At 40.7% G+C, this 23,068-nt stretch overlaps 1 protein-coding gene and 1 non-coding gene across 2 annotated transcripts; one reads left to right on the top strand and one right to left on the bottom strand.

Moving 5' to 3' along the window:
* Positions 1-7,088: 7,088 nt before the first annotated feature.
* Positions 7,089-7,220, bottom strand: LOC138074730 (small nucleolar RNA SNORA72). The gene has a single exon (XR_011144543.1). It is a non-coding gene; the product is annotated as a small nucleolar RNA SNORA72 (small nucleolar RNA).
* Positions 7,221-10,542: 3,322 nt separating this feature from the next.
* On the top strand, positions 10,543-22,179 carry DUT (deoxyuridine triphosphatase). Its single transcript, XM_068965784.1, has 7 exons — positions 10,543-10,575; positions 11,585-11,721; positions 13,777-13,868; positions 15,471-15,515; positions 20,885-20,959; positions 21,132-21,202; positions 22,106-22,179. Exons 1-7 carry the CDS (start codon positions 10,543-10,545, stop codon positions 22,160-22,162), a joined length of 510 nt encoding a protein of 169 aa, XP_068821885.1. The 3' UTR covers positions 22,163-22,179.
* The last annotated feature ends 889 nt before the right edge of the window (positions 22,180-23,068 follow it).

Raw genomic sequence — 23,068 nt, forward strand, 5'->3', positions numbered from 1 at the left:
TGCAGGAGACACACGTTTGATCCCTGGTTCAGGAAGATCCCACATACTATGGAGCAACAAAGTTCATGCCCCACAGCTACTGAGCCTGTACTCTAGAGCCCAGCAGCCACAGCTACTGAAGACCACGTGCCCTAGAGCCCATGCTCTGCAAAACAGAAATCACCCAATGAGAAACCTGTCTACCACAACTAGAGACTAGCCCCCGATCTCTGTACCTAGAGAAAAGTCTGCACAGCAATGAAGACCCAGCACAGTCAAAAGTAAATAAATACATAATTTTTTTTTAAAGAGTCTGAATATAAAGGGCCCTGGGTCATGGTGGGGAATTTGGATTTTATTATATTTGTGATGAGAAGCTTTTAGATTTTGAGCATTAAAAAGTAGAGGCAGCAATATTACTTAGCAGTTCTGGTATGAGATGTTGGTGGCCCCCAGGATGTGAGAAGAATTTAGATACAGCGTTAGGTGGATCAGATTCTGTCTCTGTAAGGGTTGAAATATGAAACAGAGTTCAGTCAAGTTGGAAAAATTTGAGGAATGTTTACCAAAAGGGTATTTATAAAGGTTTCACAAGATATGGGAAACCAAAACCACACCGGGTAGTACAGCACCTTGAAGCTTGTAACAGCACTAGGCCTGAAGGGAAAGGGAGAGAAAACAGTTTCCAGAGCCTGGAGAAAGGGCGGCCACGACAAGAGCAGCTGTCTTTAGTAGAATGATACCGCTACCCAGAGGGATTCTGCCTTTCCCCTCCCCTCTACCTCTGACCTCCTGCTGGGGTTCTCTATTGCCAAACCCAAATGCAAGCCGCCGGAGAGCGAGAGAGCTCATTGACGAAGTCCCTACAGGTCAGCCTCCCCAGGCAGAAAGCAGGACAGGGAGGGATAAGACTGGATACAGAGGGAATAAAGAAAGATATGTAGTAGAGACCTGAAAATTTACCCAATTCATTAAAATAAAGGGCTCCCTGGTGGCTCAGTGGTAAAGAACCCACCTGCCAATGCAGGAGACATGGGCTCAATCCCTGGGTCAGGAAGATCCCCTGGAGGAGGAAATGGCAACCCACTCCAGTATTTTTGCCTGGAAAATTCCTTGGATAGACGAGCCTGGCAGGCGACAGTCTATGGAGTCTCAAAAAGAGTCGGATCTGACTCAGTGATTAAACATTAAAAGAAAATGTGGAGACCTGAATTTTCTACATTATTTCCTTAATACTCAGTTTCACCTACCCAATGCCAATAGGCACAAAAACAGTGAACTTTCACCCTTCTGTCTTCTCTTTGAACATGTACAACTGCTCTTTTGTCCTAAAGGCAATCAGGAAAGACAGCGATTAGAACACTTGTGTGTACTAACAGTCTTCAGTGAAAAACCTCTTTTGATAAAAGTGTAGAATTTGAGGAAATATTGCCACATCAAAACTAGGTAATATTCACTTCATATTGAAGAGAACTGAGTTTCTGCAGCCAGGTTAGAACAGGTTTCAGAGGGATAGAATATTAAATTACAATCAGCCAAACCACAGCAAGCCTAGTTCATACATCTCTCTGCATGGATGCCCATATTTTACCATTGTCTTGGTTTCTTTTTTTATTATTACTCTGGAAGATAATTCAATTTGCATCGCACATTTCCTCACAGAAATTTTGAATCTTATGAATATAAAAATCATGGACTTGGCCCAGTTTTATTTTAATCAGTTTTTCTGTTTCCTAATTCAGGATTAACTTCCCAGGATATATGCAGAGATTTAATAGCAAGAGCAACCGTGTGCACATTAAAACATGGAGAGTTTCAGCAGCAATTTGAGTTATGGTAATTACTGGGTTTGTTTACACAGACACAGATAAAAAGCATAACCTTTTTGTTCCTGTCTTTTTTTTTTAATTTGGAAAAATTGTGTGCTACCAACAGAAAAATCATACAGCAGTTGTTTAATGTCATGGAGGAAATCAGGTGCAACCAAGGAGACTGAGAAATAAAGAGATCAGAACTGTCTGAGGTAGTGTCTTAACTAGGCATCCTTTTTCCTGGAGCCACCCTCAGTGTTATAGAAAGACTGCAGCGCTCACATTCTACTCAGAATGATGGCCACACCATTCACCTCCACCCAAATCAAGTATCCCGTGGGTCTTCCACTCGCAGACCAATTCCAGTGTGGCCCCAGCATCGATTTCTGCATCTGCAGTCATTCTCCATACCCTGTGCCCTTCCGTTTGCTCCATCCAGGGAGTAAGCCTGACCAAGACCAGGCCCATGTGAGGGAAGAGGAGAAAAAAGAGGCAGATGCTTTCTGGCAACTGGGTGCCAATGGGAGAGGCATCAGTGCTTTCAGAGAAGGTGAGATATTAATCCTATTCCTGGGAACATTTGGGGGGAAAAAAGGTCTGCTTTCGTAAGGCTTATTGATCTCAGATCTGGAAGCTTCCACAAGACACCCATGCTTTCACAACAACCAGGTGCTTCCCTTAAAGGCAGCAGGCAGACAGACTTTCATATGTCTTAGACTGGTTGGACAGGGGTGTAGTTACCTGAACAACTAATACTTGATCTTCTCCTACCTCTTCTACCCTATTTCCATAACAAATTGACTCTGCTGCTACTATGCTCATTCATATTCCAGCTGTTTGTGACCCCATGGACACAAGGCTCCTCTATCCATGGAGTTTTCCAGGCAAGAATACATGGAGTGGGTTGCCCATTTTATGCTCCAAGAGATCTTCCTGACCCAGGGATTGAACCCACATCTCTTGTGTCTCTTGGATTGGCAGGTGGATTCTTTTACCACGATGCCACCTGGGAAGCCTACCAAATCGACTCTTTGGTCCATCAATCCAGCTGAACGGGAAGTCCTATTGATTGTCTAAAATATCCATTCTAGGTGTTTATGATAAACATAGTAATGGCCCCCAATGACATCTACGCTTTGACCCCTGGAAAATGCGTGTATTACCTTATATGGTAAAAGGGACTTGACAGAAGTCATTAAGATTACTAACTCTGAGATAAAGGAATTATCCCGGATTATCTGGGTGGGTCCAGTCTAACCACTTTCTCCTTGAAAGTGGAGAAACTTTCCCAACTACAATCAGAGAACTAGAGATACAGCAGCATGAGGAGTAAACCGCTGCTGCTGTTTTTAAAGATGGAGGGTGGAGGTCATAAGGCAGGGAATGTGCTCAGCTTCTGGACGCTGGGAAAGGCAAGGAAATGGGTTCCCTCTTCGACAAAGGATTGCATGCCAACACCTTGATTTTAGCCTTGTAAGACCCATGCAAGACTTCCAAAGTAAAGAACCGAAGATAATAAATTTGTATTGTTTAAGCCACTGAGGTAATTTGCTGTGGTTATTTTGTTACAGCAGCAATGTGAAAACATACACAGTCTTCATCACCTCAAGCTTGGATTAACACAATAGAAAATTTTCAATTTCTCCAGCTTCTCAAATATCTAGGTCATCACAGTAATTCTTACTCCCCAAACTCTTGTCAACTATCACTCTATTGTTCAAGGGTCTACAAATGGCAATGTTTTCAAACTCAGTTCAGTTCAGTCGCTCAGTCGTGTCCGAATCTTTGTGACCCCATGGACTGCAGCACACCAGGCCTCCCTGTCCATCACCAACTCCTGGAGTTTACTCAAACTCGTGTCCATTGAGTCCGTGATACCATCCAACCATCTTACCCTCTGTTGTCCCCTTCTCTTCCTGCCTTCAGGGTCTTTTCAAATGAGTCAGTTCTTTGCATCAGGTGGCCAAAGTATTGGAGTTTCAGCTTCAACATCAGTCCTTCCAATGAACATTCAGGACTGATTTCCTTTAGAATGGATTGGTTGGATCTCCTTGTGGTCCAAGGGACTCTGAAGAGTCTTCTCCAACACCACAGTTCAAAAGCATCAATTCTTCGGTGCTCAGCTTTCTTTATAGTCTAACTCTCACATCCATACGTGACTACTGGAAAAACCATAGCCTTGACTTGATGGACCTTTGCTGGCTAAGTAATTTCTCTGCTTTTTAATATGCTGTCTAGGTTGGTCATAACTTTTCTTCCAAGGAGTAAGCTTAGTTTTCAAACTAAGCTCCTATAAATATCAGAATGTCTAAAGTGCCTCTTCTGGACCTGCCAGAGTTCAAAGTGGAAGGTTAGTGAATACTGCTGAAAATGACCCAGAAAGATTCCTTGGAGAGACTGGTCAGCAGAATTTTCCTGGGGCTTCATCACCAAACATGTTGAACAACAGCAATATACTGGTTGGTTTATAAAGTCTTGCAATGTTGACCACTTACACTGCCCTGCTGATAAAACCAGTCGGTTTGCTGGGATGAAACTGGTTTTGTGCTCCAGCCAGAATGGACAATATAACTAATTTCTGAACCAGGGGTTAGTGAGCAGGGACAGTTACATGACAATATATTATATAGCTAATTTCCGAGAGCAATCAGGTGCTCTTCAAAGATGAAAGAGGGAGACATGATTTGAAAGAGATCACGTGAGTCAAGAGAGACAGACTTAGTTCTCTCTTAGAGCTGACTTAGTTCTCAGACAACTGTCCAGTTTAGTCCATATAATCCACCCTCCTCTAACCCTTTCCTCTTTGAGTAATCTTGCAATCAAAATTGTCAAATATATCAAGTTTCTTGTTGGTTAAACTTTCATTTTACACTCTACAGTAAGTTTCAGCCTTTTAGTCCTATCTAACTGTTGGTGGGGCACCTTTTGTGACCAGTTTTAATGGCCTCTATATGGCTTAACCAAGAAACAAGCAGATATTCTGAAAGATGCCTGGTCTGCAAATTTTCTTAGTAAAATTATACTACACATATATCATTAAGAACAAAGACCTAGGACCTGCTTCTATATGTAAGGTAATGGAATCTCGATTAAAATGATCTAGAGTACAGTGGGTTTGGTAAAATTTGTAATATTGGTTAAATGTGAAGATATTCTTTCCGGCAAGTCTTGACTACAACAGATTTTCTAGAAATAGATTCCCTAAAGCAGTGGTCCTAAGTGTGGGCAACGAGAATCACCCTGGAGATTCTTGGTCAGTGTGCAGTGGGATTTGGATGTGTGCGTTTGAGCAAGCTTTTTAACTGATTCTCATGTGTACCCTGCTCTTAAGCCATCTGTTTTATTTGCTTCCTGAAAAGTTGATGATGCTTTAAAATGAAGTAACAATAGTCCTTCTGTGTGACTACAATCACAGAAATTTCACCTTCTGGTACTCCTACACACAATGGCATAATTCAGAGTCAGCTTTTCATGATTATGTTAATTAACAGATCGTGTACTCAGTATATAGTGAGAACCCAGTGCATAGTTCTGAGTTTGTACGTTAACTATTCTGATTCCCTTGAACTTTTGTGGCAGTAATTTGTTAGTCCAAAGTAGTTTTGTAGCAATAAATGCTTTTGTTGACTATTGGCTAGTTTCTCATTGTTTCTTAACAGTCACTCAATTTAGTGTCAATCTTCTGAGCTACTTACGTACTTAAGATCCATGTGCTGATTTTATGAAATTGAAAGGCTACATATATTTTTCTGATCTTTGCATTCGTCCCAAGAGCCTTGAAGGAACAGTCTTGTGGGTTTCACAAGATATATGGTAGTTTAGTGTTTTCAAATAGATACTCTCAGAGGAACAAAAGACATTCCAGGAGTCCTCTTGATGGCATTAGGGACCAAACAATTTTAAAAGAATGAATTTCTAGATAGTTATACATATGTTGTCATTTAGTTGTTAAGTCATGTCCAATTTTTTTGCAACCCCATGTACTATAGCCTCCCAGGCTCCTCTGTCCATGGAATTTTTCAGGCAAAAATACTGGAGTAGATTGCCATTTCCTTCTCCAGTGGGTCTTCCTGAACTACGGATCAAACTGGTGTCTACTGCATTGCAGGCAGATTCTTTACCACTGAGCCACATATACTTTTTACTGAAACCGATCTGCCTGTATACTGGTTCTTTTCCATCTCTTTTATTCCAATTTCCCTTTTACAAAAGATAGGCTACAACTCACCATCTTCAGGCTAACTGGTTCTTGTCCTAAATGAAAAAAACTCTGGGCTTGAAATTAAGGGGAAGTTGTAAATTTTGGTACCATAACCCAAAGTATGGCTTCTGTTATTTTTTGGCTTGCACATATTTCTAGCCAAGGTTAAGTGTGGCATGATAAATGAGCTATTTTGGTCCACAATCAGATGTTCTAAATTCAGCTATAGAATTGTGCAGTTATGGGGCATTATGATACTTTCACATTAATATTCTCACCTCTTCCATGAAGAAGAGTTCAAGAGTTTCGTTTAAATTAACCCAAACTGAGAAAGTTCACCTACATGGAAAGTTTGAGCAAAAGGATGGTAATCTGAGAGATTTGAGAGGATGTTTGAGATGCAGAAAGAAAAGCAAAGAAAGTGATGAAAGTATGGACAAACATTTTAATGACTGTAAAAAGTAGTAATAATAATGCTTATTAGATTTCAAGAAAAGATGCATTTAAAATACTAGACAATAACAGTATGTATGCCAAAAAAAAATTAATGAAGTTAAAGCATTCTAAGTTCCCTATGTTATCCAGGAAAAAGATAATAATTTTGTTTTAGATCTTAAAAAATGATGGATTAAGCATGCATGTTTTAACTTATCTAAAACAACAGAATCAGAGAGTAAAACTGAAATAATTAATTAATTTAAACAAAATTAATAATAAAATTTAAAAGAAGACAAGAAGAGGTAAAAAGAAAACAGTATTTTAAAGGAACCCAAATTAAGATAAATTTAAACCCATTATGGAACTTACATGCTAGTACAAGAAACATACATGTGAAATAAGTATGTAAATAATTTCATATAATATTGTGCTCTGAAGAAAAATCAAATAGGGTAAAACATTAGGTAGTGCTTAGAAGACTATTTTTATTTATTTTTAAAAATTTTACAATTCACTTAATGGCAACTGGCAATCATCAAACTAGCAATGGTTATCTTCAAACATTGTCACACTAGCCGTGCTATCATTTCTCAAGATTGATCAGATACCTAGAGTCACAGACATTTCACACACAAGATGCATCATATAAATCAGACTTGGTTTATCACCAGCATTTATAAAACCAGACTTAGGAAAAGAAGTAGATCTGGGGACACATGCATGGTCTTAATATAGCAAATGTTTAGCCTGCCTTGACTATTAGGAAATCAGAACAGCGAGAATATTCGCAGACTATTTTTAGATAAGGAAAGATCTGAAAGAGGGAGGAAGAAAGACTCTACAAGGCTTTTTATCTTGAGCAAGAGAAAAGGTTGAAAAGAGAAGAGGCTACAAAAAAGAGATTGAAAAGACAGTAGGTGAGGTGGGAAGAAAACCAGAGTGTGGCTTGGTGAAGACATGTTTCAATAAGGTGGGCACAATCAACTGTGACACTAAGGACGCCTGGTTAATTTTTCACACACATCTTTCCCTGACCTGGAGAACACAGCCAGGCTCAGTATTAAGAAGAGTTTCATAGTCTCATTAGGCATACATAAACCCAGAGAGTGGCTAAGTGTAAGGTCTCTGAAGTCAAATTCAACCTGAAGTTGAATCCTAGCTCTGTCTCTGGTTGTGAGCTATGTGGTCTTAGGCAAATTATTTGACCTCTGTGTGCTTTGATTTCCCCATCCATAAAATGTGGATAGTAACAGCACTTGTTTTCTCTGGCTGTTGCGATTAAACAAGTTAATATTTATAAAACACTTAGAATATACGTGAAATATAAAGTAATCATCATGTATGTCCTTGTTAAAAAGTGAAAAATCTCTAAGATAGCAAAGACAGAAAGGACAACTTTGCTTATACAGTAGACTTGCATTCTCAGTAGGTTCACATTGGCACAAGACTGAAGTAAATTATCACCATGACTGATAAGATAATTATATTCTGATAAACATATGGCATGAAATAAACTATGGCTAGAATATATTTAGTTCTTCTTTACTGTAGTATCCTGAATTTAAGGTGTATGTAATTTTATATAAAATTATTTTTCAGTTGTCATAAGGAATATTCTTCAAATGTTTGGTGGTTCAGATCCCTAACCTGTTACTCTTTTTCAGTTGGATTATGCCCTTTTCTCTTTTCAATATAAAATAAACTCAGATGGAAAGTGATATTAATAAAACTTTCAGTCTCCACATTAACAGAAGAAATAGCTGAATACTTCCTTGGTGCTAGGTATTATAAGGAGCCAAACAAATCATTTTTGTGTAAAACACTGAGGTAGGTGCTTTGAAGGATTCATAAAAATTTATGACTCTAACTAATGTGAAAGATAAAATGCATGTACTTGAGATAATTGCACAATGGGAGTATATGGCTAATGAATGATACGGTAAGTGTTATAAAAGATAAGGCAGGGTTTATTACTGGCTCTAAGGAAGTTTCATGAATGAAGTGAGATTTTTGTGTGGGCCTGGGTAAAGGGAAACATTACAGTTACTATATTTTAGAATATGCGAAGACTCAAACTACCTTTAATGCAAACTTTCTTAGAAAATTCCTAGAGAAAGTATTTCAGCAAAATGAGGAAGTAAACTAAGAAAATACTAGATCCATAAGACCAGGACTCCAATATAAGACAGGCACAAAGTGAAGTCCCAGGATGTCAGCTATTCAGCAGGACTAGATCATCTGTGCAGATGAGAGCAAGAGAATAGGGTGAGGGAAGGAAAATTGGAACTGATTGGAGATTTACATCTCAGTGTTTCATCTGAAGTGATAGATGTTTGAGGTATAGAATCCTCTGAACATTTGGAATAAACAAGCAGTGGGTGAAGCAAAAACACCATCACCAATAAAAAGACAGAAAAACAAGGCAATTATTAACTTGAAGGTGACAGGTGTAAAAAAAAAGAAATAATCATATATTGTCCCCAGTCAATATTTACTAGTCACGATAATGTAAATACTAACTGCTGACTTATACAGAAGATCATTACAAAACTATGAACAGAAAGCAGTGGAGAGGAGGTTAAAAGACTTAATTCTCAACTACTCTAATCCACAAGGTAATTTCTAGGCCATTTAAATAGCAACGTATAATTTGGGCACAGGTGGGGAGGTAAATACCAATAGAAAAAGTCAAAAAAATAGTTGAAAGTATTGCCCCTGAGTGAGAGCTGAGAGACTGTATTCATGGAGGGACTGGAAAGGGATTGATGTTGTTCATTGTAGGTATGAAAAAGCATTATATGGAGAAAGAAACCTTTTGATTAAAAATTAAAAGAATGGAAAAAATAGAAAAATCGTAAGACTTTGATAAGTGATCATATACAGGGTCTGGATGGAACCTGAGATCTATCATTTATTCATATAATGAAGGAGCTCTCATCACTCATTCATTCATGCATATAATGAATGAGATCACTCATCACTCATTCATTCATTTATATATCAAATAGTTCTCAAGCAACACTTTGAGCCAGGCACTAAACCAGGCCCCAGGAATACAATGGTGAATGAAGACACATTTGGTCCCTGTCCTTATGCAGCTTATGTCCACTACAGCAAATAAACAATGAATGAGAAAATAAATACAAAGAAGAGACACAGCCTGTGGCAAGAAGTTGTGTGACTAGGGAAAAAAAAAGGTGTGCTAGAATGGTGGTGAAGGGAAAAAAGGGTAACTATTTTAGTTGTTTATCAGGGTGGGTCTTTCTCAGATGAGTGAGACTTGAAAAGGCATAAACCAAGGAAAGATGTGTACAGACTTGCAGGCAGGAAAGACTGGTGGGTCTAGAAACTGTGGCCCTGAGCAACAGAAGTGAGTCATAGGATGGCTCTAGAGGCGGTTGAAGAAGTCCTAGATCACGTTGCTATAGATATAAACTTGGTAAGTCCTCAGAGTATAGATATTTGAAGCCATGGGAGAAAACTATATAGAGCATAACCCATAATCTCTTCCAGAGGAATTCCAACATTTAAGAGGAAGAGCCAGTAAGAGACTGAAAAGGTGGGGGTTGTAAAGAAAGGCAAAGCAATGAAGTCCGAAAACTTCCCCAACAATACCCTAACATTTCTGTCATTTTCCTAACTGCCCTACAGGTTTGTATTTCTTTTGACAAAATGCATTACAATTTGAGACTTTACCGTCAGTTCCAGACATAAGTGAAGATACCTGAACCCTAGAAAAATCAATTTTAAATTACCTGAAAAGTTATTTACTCATCCCCACTGTAAATTACACCAGCGTGGCCCAGGACCTTTGTTCGAATACAGCCACAGCGTTTCTCCTCTGTGCTCCTGTGGGGTCATCCAAGAGTGCTAAGATTTCAACTGAGATGTCCCCGTGGTATCCTCAAGACTCTGGTATCCCCAGCCCCTCTGAGAATAAACAACAATCCCATCCTGCACTCTGTGTTGGAAGGAAACTGAACTCGCTGCCTTGCCCATCGCCTAGGGCGCAGCACTGAGCGCTGTGCCCGTCATGGGCATCGTGATGCGGTTCCGTTCCTTTTGCAGAGGGTGGGGGGAGTGGAGTGCCTCGAGACTGGAACCTGGCGAATCATGGCCGCGGGCGGCGCCGCCCCAGATAAACCGGCAGAGCGCAGGGCCGGGACCTCGGAAAACCGGCGCCAGATGAAAGGTGCGAGTCGAGAGAGGGAGAGGGCGAGGCAAAGGCGGCCGCGAGATTCGAGACGCCGAGAGCGCAGCTTCCCGGGAGGGCCTGCCGCCAGCCCGAGGGCTGTCAGGCGCCGCCTCCGTGCGCCCCTCGTCAGACGGCGGCAGTTACTGCTTCCGAGGTCATTGGGCTGGCGCGCGCCCGCACGAGCTGCGCCCAAACTCGGGCAGATGACTTCCCTCTGCCCTCGCCCAGTGCTCGGCCACCACTTCATTCCGTCTTTGCTCCGCTCGGTGTTTAACAGCGCGCGCCGCGCACGGCCCGGGGCGGAGGCCGCGGGGCTCTCCCGGCCAGGCCCGCCCCCGGACCCCACCCCGCGGGGATCCGTGCTGCTCCCGGCGCTCCGGCTGCTCTCCAGCGGCCGCAAGCTGAGCCGAGGTGGCCGCGGCTCCAGTAATGTCGGGACCCAGGCTGGAAGCACACGCTTTCCAAGGCGGGGGGAGGCAGGGAGCCCGGCTGGCGGCCCCCGCGCCCGGCACCGAGCGGGAATCTGCTGGCCCAGAGGAAGTTGTCGGGCTTCAGGCGGAGGGGCAAATGGGAGGGCGCGCGGCCTTAGCGGCGCGGGAGCCAGTCCATTCGAATTCCCTCACAGGGAAGGAGGGTGGTTTTCTATTTGGGGATGAGGGGAAGGCCACAGAAGCTGCCACTGGTTTTGGATCTAGGCACTGAGTATACAAAGTTTGGAGAGGCTCCGTATTTTCCGTTCCCAAATCTGTCTTCTGAGAAAGATTTCCAGCCCCAAATTTGAGTCCTATCTCCCTTCTCAGCACTGACTGTGGGTTGGTCCGGGGGGGATAGGGGACGGGGGCGGGGCGAGGTTGGCGGGAAGTTTAGAATTCATCCGCGCGCTCTCTTTCTCTCTCTCTCTTGTTCCCCCTGCTCCCGCTTGTGCCCACGTTCTACGCTGCCATGCCCTGCTCTCAAGAGGCACAAGTCGTCTCCCCCAGCAAGCGGGCCCGGGCCACGGAGGCGGGAGATATGCGTCTCCGCTTTGCCCGGCTCTCAGAGCACGCCACAGCCCCCACCAAGGGGTCCGCACGCGCCGCGGGCTACGACCTATACAGGTGAGTGGGCACCCTGTCCGCCCGCGCCCCGGAGGAAGGCCGGCCCGGGCCCGGAGGCTCGCCTTCTATCCCATGGTCCGGACTTCGCGCAGAGAAGTCCCAATTTCCGAGTGATAGAGCTCTCAGGTTAGCTTACATGCCGGCTTGCTGCTGCAATTTGAAATAGTCATTGAAAAGTGCAGAAACAAACGCATTTTGCATTATATAGGGTTTTTGCCTTTTGGGGAAGTGGGGGCCCACGGCGTGGCACGTGAGATCCTGTTTCACTAGCCCGGGATGGCACCTGCACCCCCCTGCAGTGGAAGACTGGAGTCTTAACCACTGGACCACCACGGAAGTCCTGCTTTTTTTTTAATGTTGAAAATTTTAGCTTTCCTCTTTAGCATAAATTCAGTACGGATTTGGGCAGATGTGTGGAATGGTAAATAGCAATAAACGACCGCCCCGGTGTTATTTTATTTTGCAACATTTTTTGCGTCCTTTCCAAGTGGAAGGTAGAGATGAAGAAGGCCTACTTTGGCCTTCAAGTAGTGGCCTGAGAGTGGTACTGTGGTCAGTAGAAAGAAAAGCTATGCTGGGAGCCGAGGTTCTTAGGTAATAAAATACCCAGGAAAGATGAGTGGAAGTTGCTTCTGCTTTAAGGGTTAGTAAGTTAAGTTCCCCCCAAGGACTTGCCCAAAGTCTGAATATGAAAAGTAGGAATGTTAGTTAATACTACCACCTCTTTTGTACAGCATTTTTTACCTGTCCTAAAAGCTGTCCCATGTGCTATTTTATTTAATACAGCAATCCTGAAGTAGATGAGTGTTACTCTTCACAGATGTGGGAGTTTGTGAAGAGATGAATTGATTGCCCAAGGGCTTGAACAGAATAGAGTTTTTGACCCAGAATTCAATGTTTGTTTGTTTGTATTTTAACCCCTTGAGTACTGTCCCCACTTCTTCAAACCATTAAGGTAGGGGAAAAGTGATACTGGAGGGGAGACAGTGTTTATTACATGACTAACTCCCAAGCCTAGGATTTATTTTAAAGCATCCCAGGTAATTCTAATGTGAGAACCACTGGTATAAGTTGTAAGTACAGGAAAAGAGGAGAGAGGCGTATGTGATGATAGTGGGAGGAAAGAAGGAAAAAGTGAGGTAAGACTGATGCAGCTGAATGGGATACAATTCAGTCCCTTATTTCATGAATAAAAATAGTGATGTAGATTAACTGCTCCACAGCTGGGCACTGTTGTGAGTCTACGAAGAGACCTTAATTTAGGGTACTTTATAAACATCCTATTAAACATAAGACTTTGTATGTTGACGTGGACATAATTCATCTCTTCAATAAATTAGCGTTTTCACTGTTTCAAGAGAGGAAATTCCAGTGAAAGAAGTAAAGACACAGCAGCATTTTACCAGTCTTACTCAAGGGCTCCAAAGTAACTTCCAGTTCTGCTTATTGTAAAATCTCTTAAATTTTAGCAAAGAGGGCGCTACAGTGATAGCAAAGTAGCAGCGTTTGGTGGGTGGACCTTAGAGGATCAGTTCCTGGGCAGTGCCCATCTCTAGGACCTGTTCACGGTGGTCACCTCTCTGCCTCAGCCAGTGAAGTTCACAGCCACCGCTTGGTGAGCCTGGTCAACTACAAGTGCAGAACAGATGCAGCGCAGCTGGACACACCCCTCCCCCCATTCATGCTGCTCCCCACCCCTTTTTCTCCCTTCTTCTGTACATTTTCCCTAATGCCTAGAGGATTGTTGTGAGAATAAAATGAGTTGTACAATGGACTTAGAACTGTACCTGGGACAGAGTAATGGCCTAATAAATATTAGCTATTATTTGCTATTATCTGCCTTTCTTCGTTCTTTATCTTTTTTTGTACCATGTTAGTGAATCATATACAATCTAAAGTCTGCCTTTCAGCCCCCTCCTGCTAAAAAATTATCTCATTTTGCCAACACAATTTTGTTCAAAGGAAATTACGTTTACAGGTGGTCACCTCTTTTACCAAAGAATGCTCAGAGAATTACTATATCTAAATACCTGTTATCTTTCACTATTTTCCTAGTGCCTATGATTACACAGTACCACCGATGGAGAAAGTGCTTGTGAAAACTGACATTCAGATAGCCCTTCCTTCTGGGTGCTATGGAAGAGTGGGTAAGTGACTTGAGACACATAACCATTTGTCATGCTCTTCCTTTGTGATCGGTTCTTTCTTCTTACGTTCATTCGGGGTGTATAAATGAGGGAAGGGATATTGCTTGGCCTGTGTCCTAAAATAAAGACATGCCACCTGCAATGGCAGTTGCAGTCACTTGAAAACTTTCCTTTTTGTAGCTACATTAGCCTCTCTTTGCTTTTTTTTCTCCCCCGGATTCCTTACTTAAGGTTTTAGGACACTCACATTAGCCTAGGAGGTTGTTCTCACAACTGTTCACTGAGAAAAACTGAAAATATAGGTGATGTTTCCAGTCTTACCACCGATCCTCCCTTCAGGCATTAGATGGCGTATGGAGTCAGATTTCTTTGTGAAGATGTTTATTTGTTTTATAAGAATAAAGATGCAGGGTTAAGATAATGGCACATGGCCTCTTATATCACTGATATAAGTAAAGTTTCTAACCCCTGAGGATATCGGGCCCTTAGCCTTTCCCCCTTGGGTTTCCTCCCATGAGGTGTGCTAGGAAAGGGATGCTCTTCAGTGCACTAGAGGACAAGGCCTCATCATGGGAGGAGAGAGGATAAAATGCAGGGCAAGCCAACAGGTTTGATTTTTTTCTGCAGCAAGTCAGTTGTCACTGTAGAAAGAGTTTAAAACTTCTTTTCAAGAGTCTAATTACTTGCTGACTGACTTCAGGGTGAACATAAAGGAGAAAATGGAACTGTGATCCCAGGGGGATCTTGTTAGCTGGAGTCTGAGAACTGCTGATACTTGAGCCTTTAAAAGAAAACTGAAATGAGCTCTCTCTCCATCTTTTTGGCTGCACTGACGACATTTTTAGTGTACTGGGGGGTGGGGGGGGGAGGGTGGTGGATTAGGAGATGGGGTGAAATAACAGTGAAGGCGGGAAGGGGTAGCATTTACCGACAAAGTGCCTGATTTAAGTTATTCTGGAATAAAATACTAGAAGTTAGGATAATTAATGGTAGGCCTGTTGCTCAAGTCAGCAAGAGTAAGGTATAAACTTACCTTCTTACTCTGGTTCATTTGTTTCATTCAGATTTGTCTTTTGGCATCTGAATTCTGCGTAGGAGTCCCAAGTTCAAGGTTAACCTCTGCTACTCTGGTTGGGTTTATGCCCCTCCCCTTCTTATCCATACTGCAACATGCTCGGATCTCCTATCTTTTTGAAGTCCCTTCCTCTGCCCCATGTCCGTGTCAGCTATCGTCCTCCCTTTGTGACCAAACGTCTGGACAGCATCGTCCATGGTTTTTGCTCTGGACAGCATCATCTATGGTTTTTGCCACTTGTTCACTTTCCATTTCTTTCCTGCAGACCACAGCTTCAGCACTTATCCTCAGTTGCCTAAAGACATACTGGAGTGGTTTAAGTTGGTTTTGAATTAAACCTTGTCAACATTTTTCTAAACTTTTCTACTTTGATCATACAGTGTGATAAATACATTTTAAATTCAGAACTGTCTGCTAAGGATAAGATACAGATGTTATAGGGATGAGAGTGACATGCTTAGATTATGTCAATTTTGTTCAGTATTGCCCTTCTTAAGATAGTCGATTTCTTTTTGTTTGTTTTATAGCTCCTCGTTCTGGCTTGGCAGCAAAACACTTCATAGATGTAGGAGGTAATATATTTACATTTTTATTCTGTAAATATTTGCAAGTGTTTACTTTGTTTTTGCAGTAATCAAATGACAGATTTTATTTTTATCAAGAAAAGAAAATGGTTTCTGTTGTATCTTGCCTTTTAGAAATTTCTGTCCCTAAGTAAAAGATGATTCTGATACAGTTTTGAATGCTATTTGAGTATGTCTACTTTTTTAATGATCATTATGTGAAATGTTGTTATTTCACTAACAAGCTAGACACTATCTGACAGATAGGATTTTGCCTTGGTTTGGTGATAATCTGCATTTAGTCCAAAAATGACTGTTCACAGAAGGAAGTTTGTTATTACAAGGAAAGGAAATGCTTTTATATCATTATTTAAGCAATTGTAGTTAGTGCTTCTCTAACAAGGCCTCTTAGCCCTCAGATGCGTGAATATGTTAAATTCTCCACCTTCTGCCGTTTTTATGAAGCTGCTTTTTAATAGAAAAGGAAACTGACTGAGAAATGGGCCCAAGTTGCCTCTTTAGAAACTGAAATCCATCCATATGATTCCAATCCCCTTGTTCTTTCCACTGCAGTTAAAAGCCGTGGATCACCCTGCCCTGTCCGTCTACCAACCTAGCTCTGCGCTGAATTAACTTACTGTTCCCTCTCTGGCTGAGGCCTGCCCCTGGGCCATCTCCCTGTAGTGTCACTAGGTGGTGCTGTGGGGTAAAACAGGAGCCCAAAAATAGCTCTTGAGAGGGAAGAGGAGCTGAATATAACTCAACAGAGATGGATAGCCCTCTGGGGTAGAGAATTCCCTGGGCTAATTTATGCTTGACTTTCAAGAATATTTTTACAAGGTCTAGTATGGTCACTCGGAGAAGGCAGTGGCACCCTACTCCAGTACTCTTGCCTGGAAAATCCCATGGATGGAGGAGCCTGGTGGGCTGCAGTCCATGGGGTCGCTAAGAGTCGGACACGACTGAGCGACTTCACTTTCATGCATTGGAGAAGGAGATGGCAACCCACTCCAGTGTTCTTGCCTGGAGAATCCCAGGGACGGGGGTGCTTGGTGGGCTACCATCTATGGGGTCACACAGATTCGGACACGACTGAAGCAACTTAGCAGCAGCAGCAGCAGCAGTAGTAAGGTCACTTAAAACGATAACTTAAGGATATAAAATATGGTATTTTTAAATAAGTTTCAAAGGGTTATGAAAGGAACATGGGCTTTGGAATAACAACTGGATTTGGGCTCTAACTTTGTCACTAACTTGCTAGTTATTGCTTAACTTTTCTGAGCCTCAGTTTCCTTATCTGTAAAATGAAAATTAGTGTGCTTGCCCTGAAAGATGGGAGGATTGAATTATAATGTATCTAAACCGCTAACACTGCTTGCTACATATTTTCTGTCCTCTATGATTTTTTTTTTTAACATGGAAACTTTTTCTGACTTTGTTACTAACTTTTGCTCTATTTAAAACAATCCTCTGAAAAAAATTCATGTCAAAGCAATGGAAAGTTAGTTTGCCTGGTGGTTCCTGTGGTATTATGCACACAGTCACATTGTGGTGTGTTCTTGGATGCAGAGTATCTTAAAAATGTCTCCTAGGCACACATTTATCATAGTTGGCCACAGTTTTTATTTCAAAGAGGGATATTGTTAGAAATCCCAGGCTGTAAATAAGGGTCAAAGGGAAAAGTTGAGTATGCAGGATTCCGTTCAGAATTCACATCTGGTAGGTGTGGATAGTTTTCAGTAAAGAAGGTTTCCAACAAATGACGTGCCAAAGTCTTGACACAGTAAAACTTTTGCCTGAAGTCAGTTAATCACTCTGCCAGTTCCAATGCATGATTTTTCCAGTGATTACTTCAAAATACTTTCTGCTTTCTCATGAAGAGAAATACCCTTGATGTTTTTGTCCCTTATGTACGAAAGGAATGTCTTGTATTTTTTTTGACGGTCAGTTGCCTTTGATTAACAAGTAATAAATGAACTTGGAACTATTAGATTTTTTAATACTGTTGGCATTCATGCTTTTTTAAAAAGGAGTAATTAAGGACCATTTTTTCTGTCATACATTCTAATTGACTTGAAAGGACTTAATTTCTTTCAGTCTAGGTAGATCACCTGGCTTTGAGGAATTCAAGACATCTAACCATATGTGTGATAGGACTCCTTTAGAAATGTATGGTGTTTTGGTATTGTAGAAGACACCATAAAGTAAACAAACAAATACTTGCAAGTCATATGAAGAAGAGTTAAATATCCAAACAGATAAGGGGGGAAAAAACCGATTATAAAATATAGAAGAGGACATACAAATGTGGAACAAACATATTGAGGTAAAAAAGCCCAGCCTCTCACTAGTCATCAGGGAAGTGTAAATAAATCCATGAAATACCATCTTTTACTCATCATATTGGCCAGAATTAAAAAGATTGCTTCAATTTGGCGTTAAAAGAGAGCTTGGAAATGGGCATTCTTAAATATCATGGATAGAAATTTGAATTGCTATACCTTCTTTGCAAAGTTATCTAGCAATATCCATTAAAATTTTAAATATACACACCTTTCAGCCCAGAAAAGTGCTTTTTTTTGGGGGGGGGGAAACTATTTGGTGAGAATACAATACAGTAATACACAAGGACATATTTAAAGGACTGTTTTGATTATTATAGGAAAAATGTAAAAACGACCGAATGTCTGATGATAGATAAGAAAATAGTTACATAGGAATCATGGTGCTGTATTTCCATATCTTGGATCTAAAAGAATGACTAAGATTCAGATATGTTACTCTCAAAGGATAGCTATGCTATTTTAGGTGAAAAAAAAAGTGTAAAATATGTGGCTGCCTGAGGGGGAGAGTTGGGAAGCATTACTAGCTTTTACTTTATATGTATTTGTACTGTTTGGGTACTCTAAAAATTTTCTAGTAGAGAAGTGAATTCAGAAGTCAGCACACATGGTCTTTATCTAAGGCACCCTAGGTGAATGAGTGCTAGTCTGAGCACTCCCACTTGGAGATGCCAAAGCCTCCTGTGGTCATTTGTTCCAGCATGGGAAGCAGGGAATGACCTGCTGCTGAGGGGTTCCTTCCTTAACTCTGATCTGAGCCATTCCTGCAGCTGAAACTTTCTGCATCTAGATAATATAGAAAACAGCTGGTCCTATCTTTATATCCATTCTTTCAGTAAATACCAAGGACTAAGTTAATGATCAACTGTCAGTGGGGGAAAGAGGCCAGGCTTCAGTATTCTTTGAGTTGGTCAAAGTTTTATTGATGTAGAACCAGAAAAGAATAGACTGTTTCCTTCAGTCTAGACATGATATGAACCACTTTCAGCCACTTTTGTTTTATCTTTAATTCAGACTCTTAAGTCTTATGTCAGGAACCTTGTAAGAAGTATTTTAAGTTCAGTTTCACTTAGCCCTACTAATTCATTCATAAAGCACAGGGGTTCATCTAAACTTCTACAGTAATCCACTGGAAAAATCTAAAATGTTAGTTTTTCTGAGTATATTTCCCTGTGATAGAACTTTTTATTTTTTTTTAATTTTGCCCTTTTTTTCCCTATATGAGAAAATTGAAAGTGAATGCTTACTCTTGTTCTAAAAAAGAAAAAAATAAAACCAACTTTTTTTTCAATTGACCTTCAAATAACTATGAGTCTAGCCAACCAGCATTGGTACCCATTGAACTAAATTCCTGATTCTTTTTTTTTCTTCTTTGATAAGAGTTTTTTGTTGCCCCAGAGAAGGGGGGTATTAAGAAGATGTAAGATATGACATAGAGCTGCATTTAATTAGATTCACATGAATCCTGTCTAGCATTTTACAAACTGAAGGGGAAGAATTAACATGTATAAAAGGAAATAGGCATTGAGGGGAAAGATAGGGATAGGAAAGTGACTGCTAATAGCTAAGGGGTTTCTTTTTGGGGGTAATGAAAATGTTCAAAAATTGATTGTGGTCATGTTTTCACAGCACTGAATACACTAAAAAAATGTTGACTTGTGAATTATGTCTTAATTTTTAAAAAGGAAATGAGAAGACTTGGTGCACCTACATTATCTGTGCTTGTGTTTGTGGGACGGTTTTGGATTCTTGGCCCAAAGATAAATGCTAGCAAGTTGGGTAGATGTACTTCTCTGGGCTGTGGCAGGGCCCTGGCTCAAGATCCTCCTGCAAAAATTTGCTGCCTTTGTGTTTATAATCTCAAACAGGTTCTAATTACACCCAGTTGTGTATAAAATTATACTCATTATTAAGCTTATGTGCTAATGTCTTCTGAGAGATCATGCTCTTAACAAAGGATGGTAGCTCAAATGGAAAGGAGAAGAAGAATGTGAAGTGAACAGTTCAGCTCCATTTTCATTATAAAAATGGAATGTTCTGATATTTGCTAGACTGCTGCTTAACAGTGTCAGCATCGACTTATTCCACCACAGATCTTCTGGCTTTTTGACATTTTTATTTATGACTCAGTCATATTTCAGTCTGGATATTAGTGGGAAGCTGCTACCAGGAAAAGCCTTTAAAACCCAAATCGTAATTTTCTCCTAGTCCTTTTGGCAGGTATGCAGCAGATAGACAGTAGGATTGGAAGAGAGCAATTAAGGATATCTTGGCTGAGACGCTAAGCACCTACTCCCAATTTAGAGTAGGTTAATGGTCACCATTTGTAAGGATGACAGGTTGTAAAATTAGGACCACTTTCAAAATTCTTATTTGAATTTTGGGCTTCCCTGGTGGCTCAGATGGTAAGGAATCTACCTGCAATGCAGGAGACCTGGGTTCAGTCTCTGGGTTGGGAAGATCCCCTGGAAGAGGACATGTCAACCCACTATAGTAGTCTTGCCTGGAGAATCCCCACAGACAGAGGAGCTTGGCAGGCTATAGTCCATGGGGTCGCAGAGTAAGACACGACTGAGCGACTAAGTATATTTGCATTTTAGTAATATTTCTTAGCTTTGAGGCTTTACATAGTAGCAGAGCAAGATTCACATATTCATTGCAAGGATAAAACTTTCAGAGCTACATAGGAATGATTTGGAGGTAATTATATACCCTTAGTCCTCGGAGAAGGCAATGGCACCCCACTCCAGTACTCTTGCCTGGAAAATCCCATGGACGGAGGAGCCTGGTAGGCTGCATTCCATGGGGTCGCTAAGAGTCAGACACAACTGAGCGACTTCAGTTTCACTTTTCACTTTCATGCATTGGAAAAGGAAATGGCAACCCACTCCAGTATTCTTGCCTGGAGAACTCCCAGGGACGGGGGAGCCTGGTGGGCTTCCGTCTATGGGGTCGCAGAGTCGGACACTACTGAAGCGACTTAGCAGCAGTCCTCGGTACCACACACTAAGCTAAGATCATGTTTCTTTTCTCCAGCTGGTGTCATAGATGAAGATTATAGAGGGAATGTTGGTGTTGTCCTGTTTAATTTTGGCAAAGAGAAGTTTGAAGGTATGTTAAATATATCTAATCACATCAATGTAATGAGTTTTCCGGGTTATGTATTAAATATGTCTAAATAGCACATATTAACTCCTCTGATTCTCATTGTATTGTGTAAGGCAGGATACAGAGAATGCATCAATAAAGTATCAGTAATAAATTGTTTTTTTTTCCTTTGAAGTCAAAAAGGGTGATCGAATTGCACAGCTCATTTGTGAACGGATATTTTACCCAGAAATAGAGGAAGTTCAAGTAAGTATTATAAAAGCTGACTAGGGAATACACGATAACATCTTCAGTGAAGGAAAAATAAAAATTTGAGGATCTAATATGCTATCGGTAACTAAATACAGATCTGTCTCAATTTAACAATGGGATTACATCCTGATACAGCCATTGTAAATTGAAAATACCTTAAGTTGAAAATACACTTCATGCACCTAACCTACTGAACATCATAGCTTAGTCTAGCCTGCCTTAAACATGCTCAGAGCACTTATTAACCTAGTTGGACAGAGTCGTCTAATGCAAAGCCTGTTTTATAATGAAGTGTTGAATATCTCATGTAATTTATTGACTACTGTCCTGAAGGTGAAAAATAGAATGGTTGTATGAGCACAGAAACTATCAGCATTTCACCTGTGATGGCATGGCTGACTGGCGGCTGCAGTCGCTGCCATCGCCCAGCATCACGAGAGGATCACATCGCATATCACTAGCCCAGGGAAGGGTCAAAATTCATTATTTGAAGCACGGTTTTTACCAGATGCATATCACTTTCACACCATCAAGTTGAAAAATCGTTGGTCAAACCATTCTAAGTTGGAGACCACCTGTAGTAGAATATTTGACTAGTCCTATTTTAAGCAAAATTAAAATCCTAGTTGTAGAACTTCTTAAAATGTTTGCCATGGCTATTATATCGCATTACTTTGAATAGTAAACCATTTAAATAGACTGAAATTTACTATTCCCTTAGCTTTTTTGGTATTATTCAGTATTTTATGGAACATTTAAAAAAATTTTAATTTTCTGTAATCTCCTTTTCGAAGGAATGATATAGCAAGAATAAAACTTTTACAGACTGAGAGCTGGAGAGACTTGAAAGAGGATCTAAAATTAACTATACGGCTCACTATCTTTATGTCTTTTCAGATTTTAGATGACACTGAAAGGGGTTCAGGAGGCTTTGGTTCCACTGGAAATAATTAAAACTTATGCCGAGAACAGGAAATGAGAATGTACTTTTTTCTTGAAAATAAAGACTTTGCTTCAATGTGTTTTGGTGTTTTGCATTTCTGTAAACTTAACACTTCAGCTTCTAAAAGTATTTGGTTTTCTTATGCTTAAGGAAAGGGTACCTCTGTTGGGATCCTATAGAAACCTACTTCCTTTTGTTTTTCTGCGTTTAGTGAACTGTTTGTGAACTCATGCCGTTTCTTTTTTAAATTAAATGCACATCAATTATCCCCAAATCTGTATTGTTTAATTCATTATATACTACCCTTTCAGTAACTTATTTTTAAAATGCTTTGAATATCATAAGCAATGTATTTCATTCAATAAATTTGAATTCTCACAGATAGAAATTATTGCATAAACTGAATTAAACAGCAATAAAAAGAAGTTTTTGCTAATTCTTCCCTTCTCTTCAGTGATGTAAAAAGTGTTTTTCTAAACTTAAGATTCTTTATGAGGTTGGAAAGAAGAGAATCCTCTTTTTTTTTTCTTAAGTTTTCCCTGTTTTTTTTTTTTTTTTTTAATCTTCCTTTTTGGTAGACCCCAGGTTAACTGGGTACAGGTTATTTCTGAAAGAAAATGTGAGTTGGGAATCTCCATTTGGTTTATTGCTCTGAATTTCATTCTATTGGGGTTTCCCTGGTAGCCCAGATGGTAAAGAATCTGCCTGCAATGCCGGAGACCTGGGTTTGATCCCTGTGTTGGGAAGATCCCCTGGAGTAGGGCATGGCAAGCCCCTCCAGGATTCTTGCCTGGAGAATTCCATGGACAGAGAAGGATGGCAGGCTACAGTCCATGGGGTCACAGGGTCGGACGCGACTAAGCACACAAGTAAATTTTAGTAATGTGAATTTGCCTCACTGAAGTAGCAGTAATAGG

This window comes from Capricornis sumatraensis, chromosome 2, assembly GCF_032405125.1.
Source record: "Capricornis sumatraensis isolate serow.1 chromosome 2, serow.2, whole genome shotgun sequence".
NCBI lineage: Eukaryota > Metazoa > Chordata > Mammalia > Artiodactyla > Bovidae > Capricornis > Capricornis sumatraensis.

Excerpts from the sequence above, each read along its gene's own strand:
- DUT (XM_068965784.1), top strand. The coding sequence starts at position 10,543 with ATGGCCGCGGGCGGCGCCGCCCCAGATAAACCG. Across the intron at positions 11,722-13,776 it reads GCGGGCTACGACCTATACAG|TGCCTATGATTACACAGTAC; the intron begins GTGAGTGGGCAC and ends CTATTTTCCTAG. Across the intron at positions 15,516-20,884 it reads ACACTTCATAGATGTAGGAG|CTGGTGTCATAGATGAAGAT; the intron begins GTAATATATTTA and ends TCTTTTCTCCAG.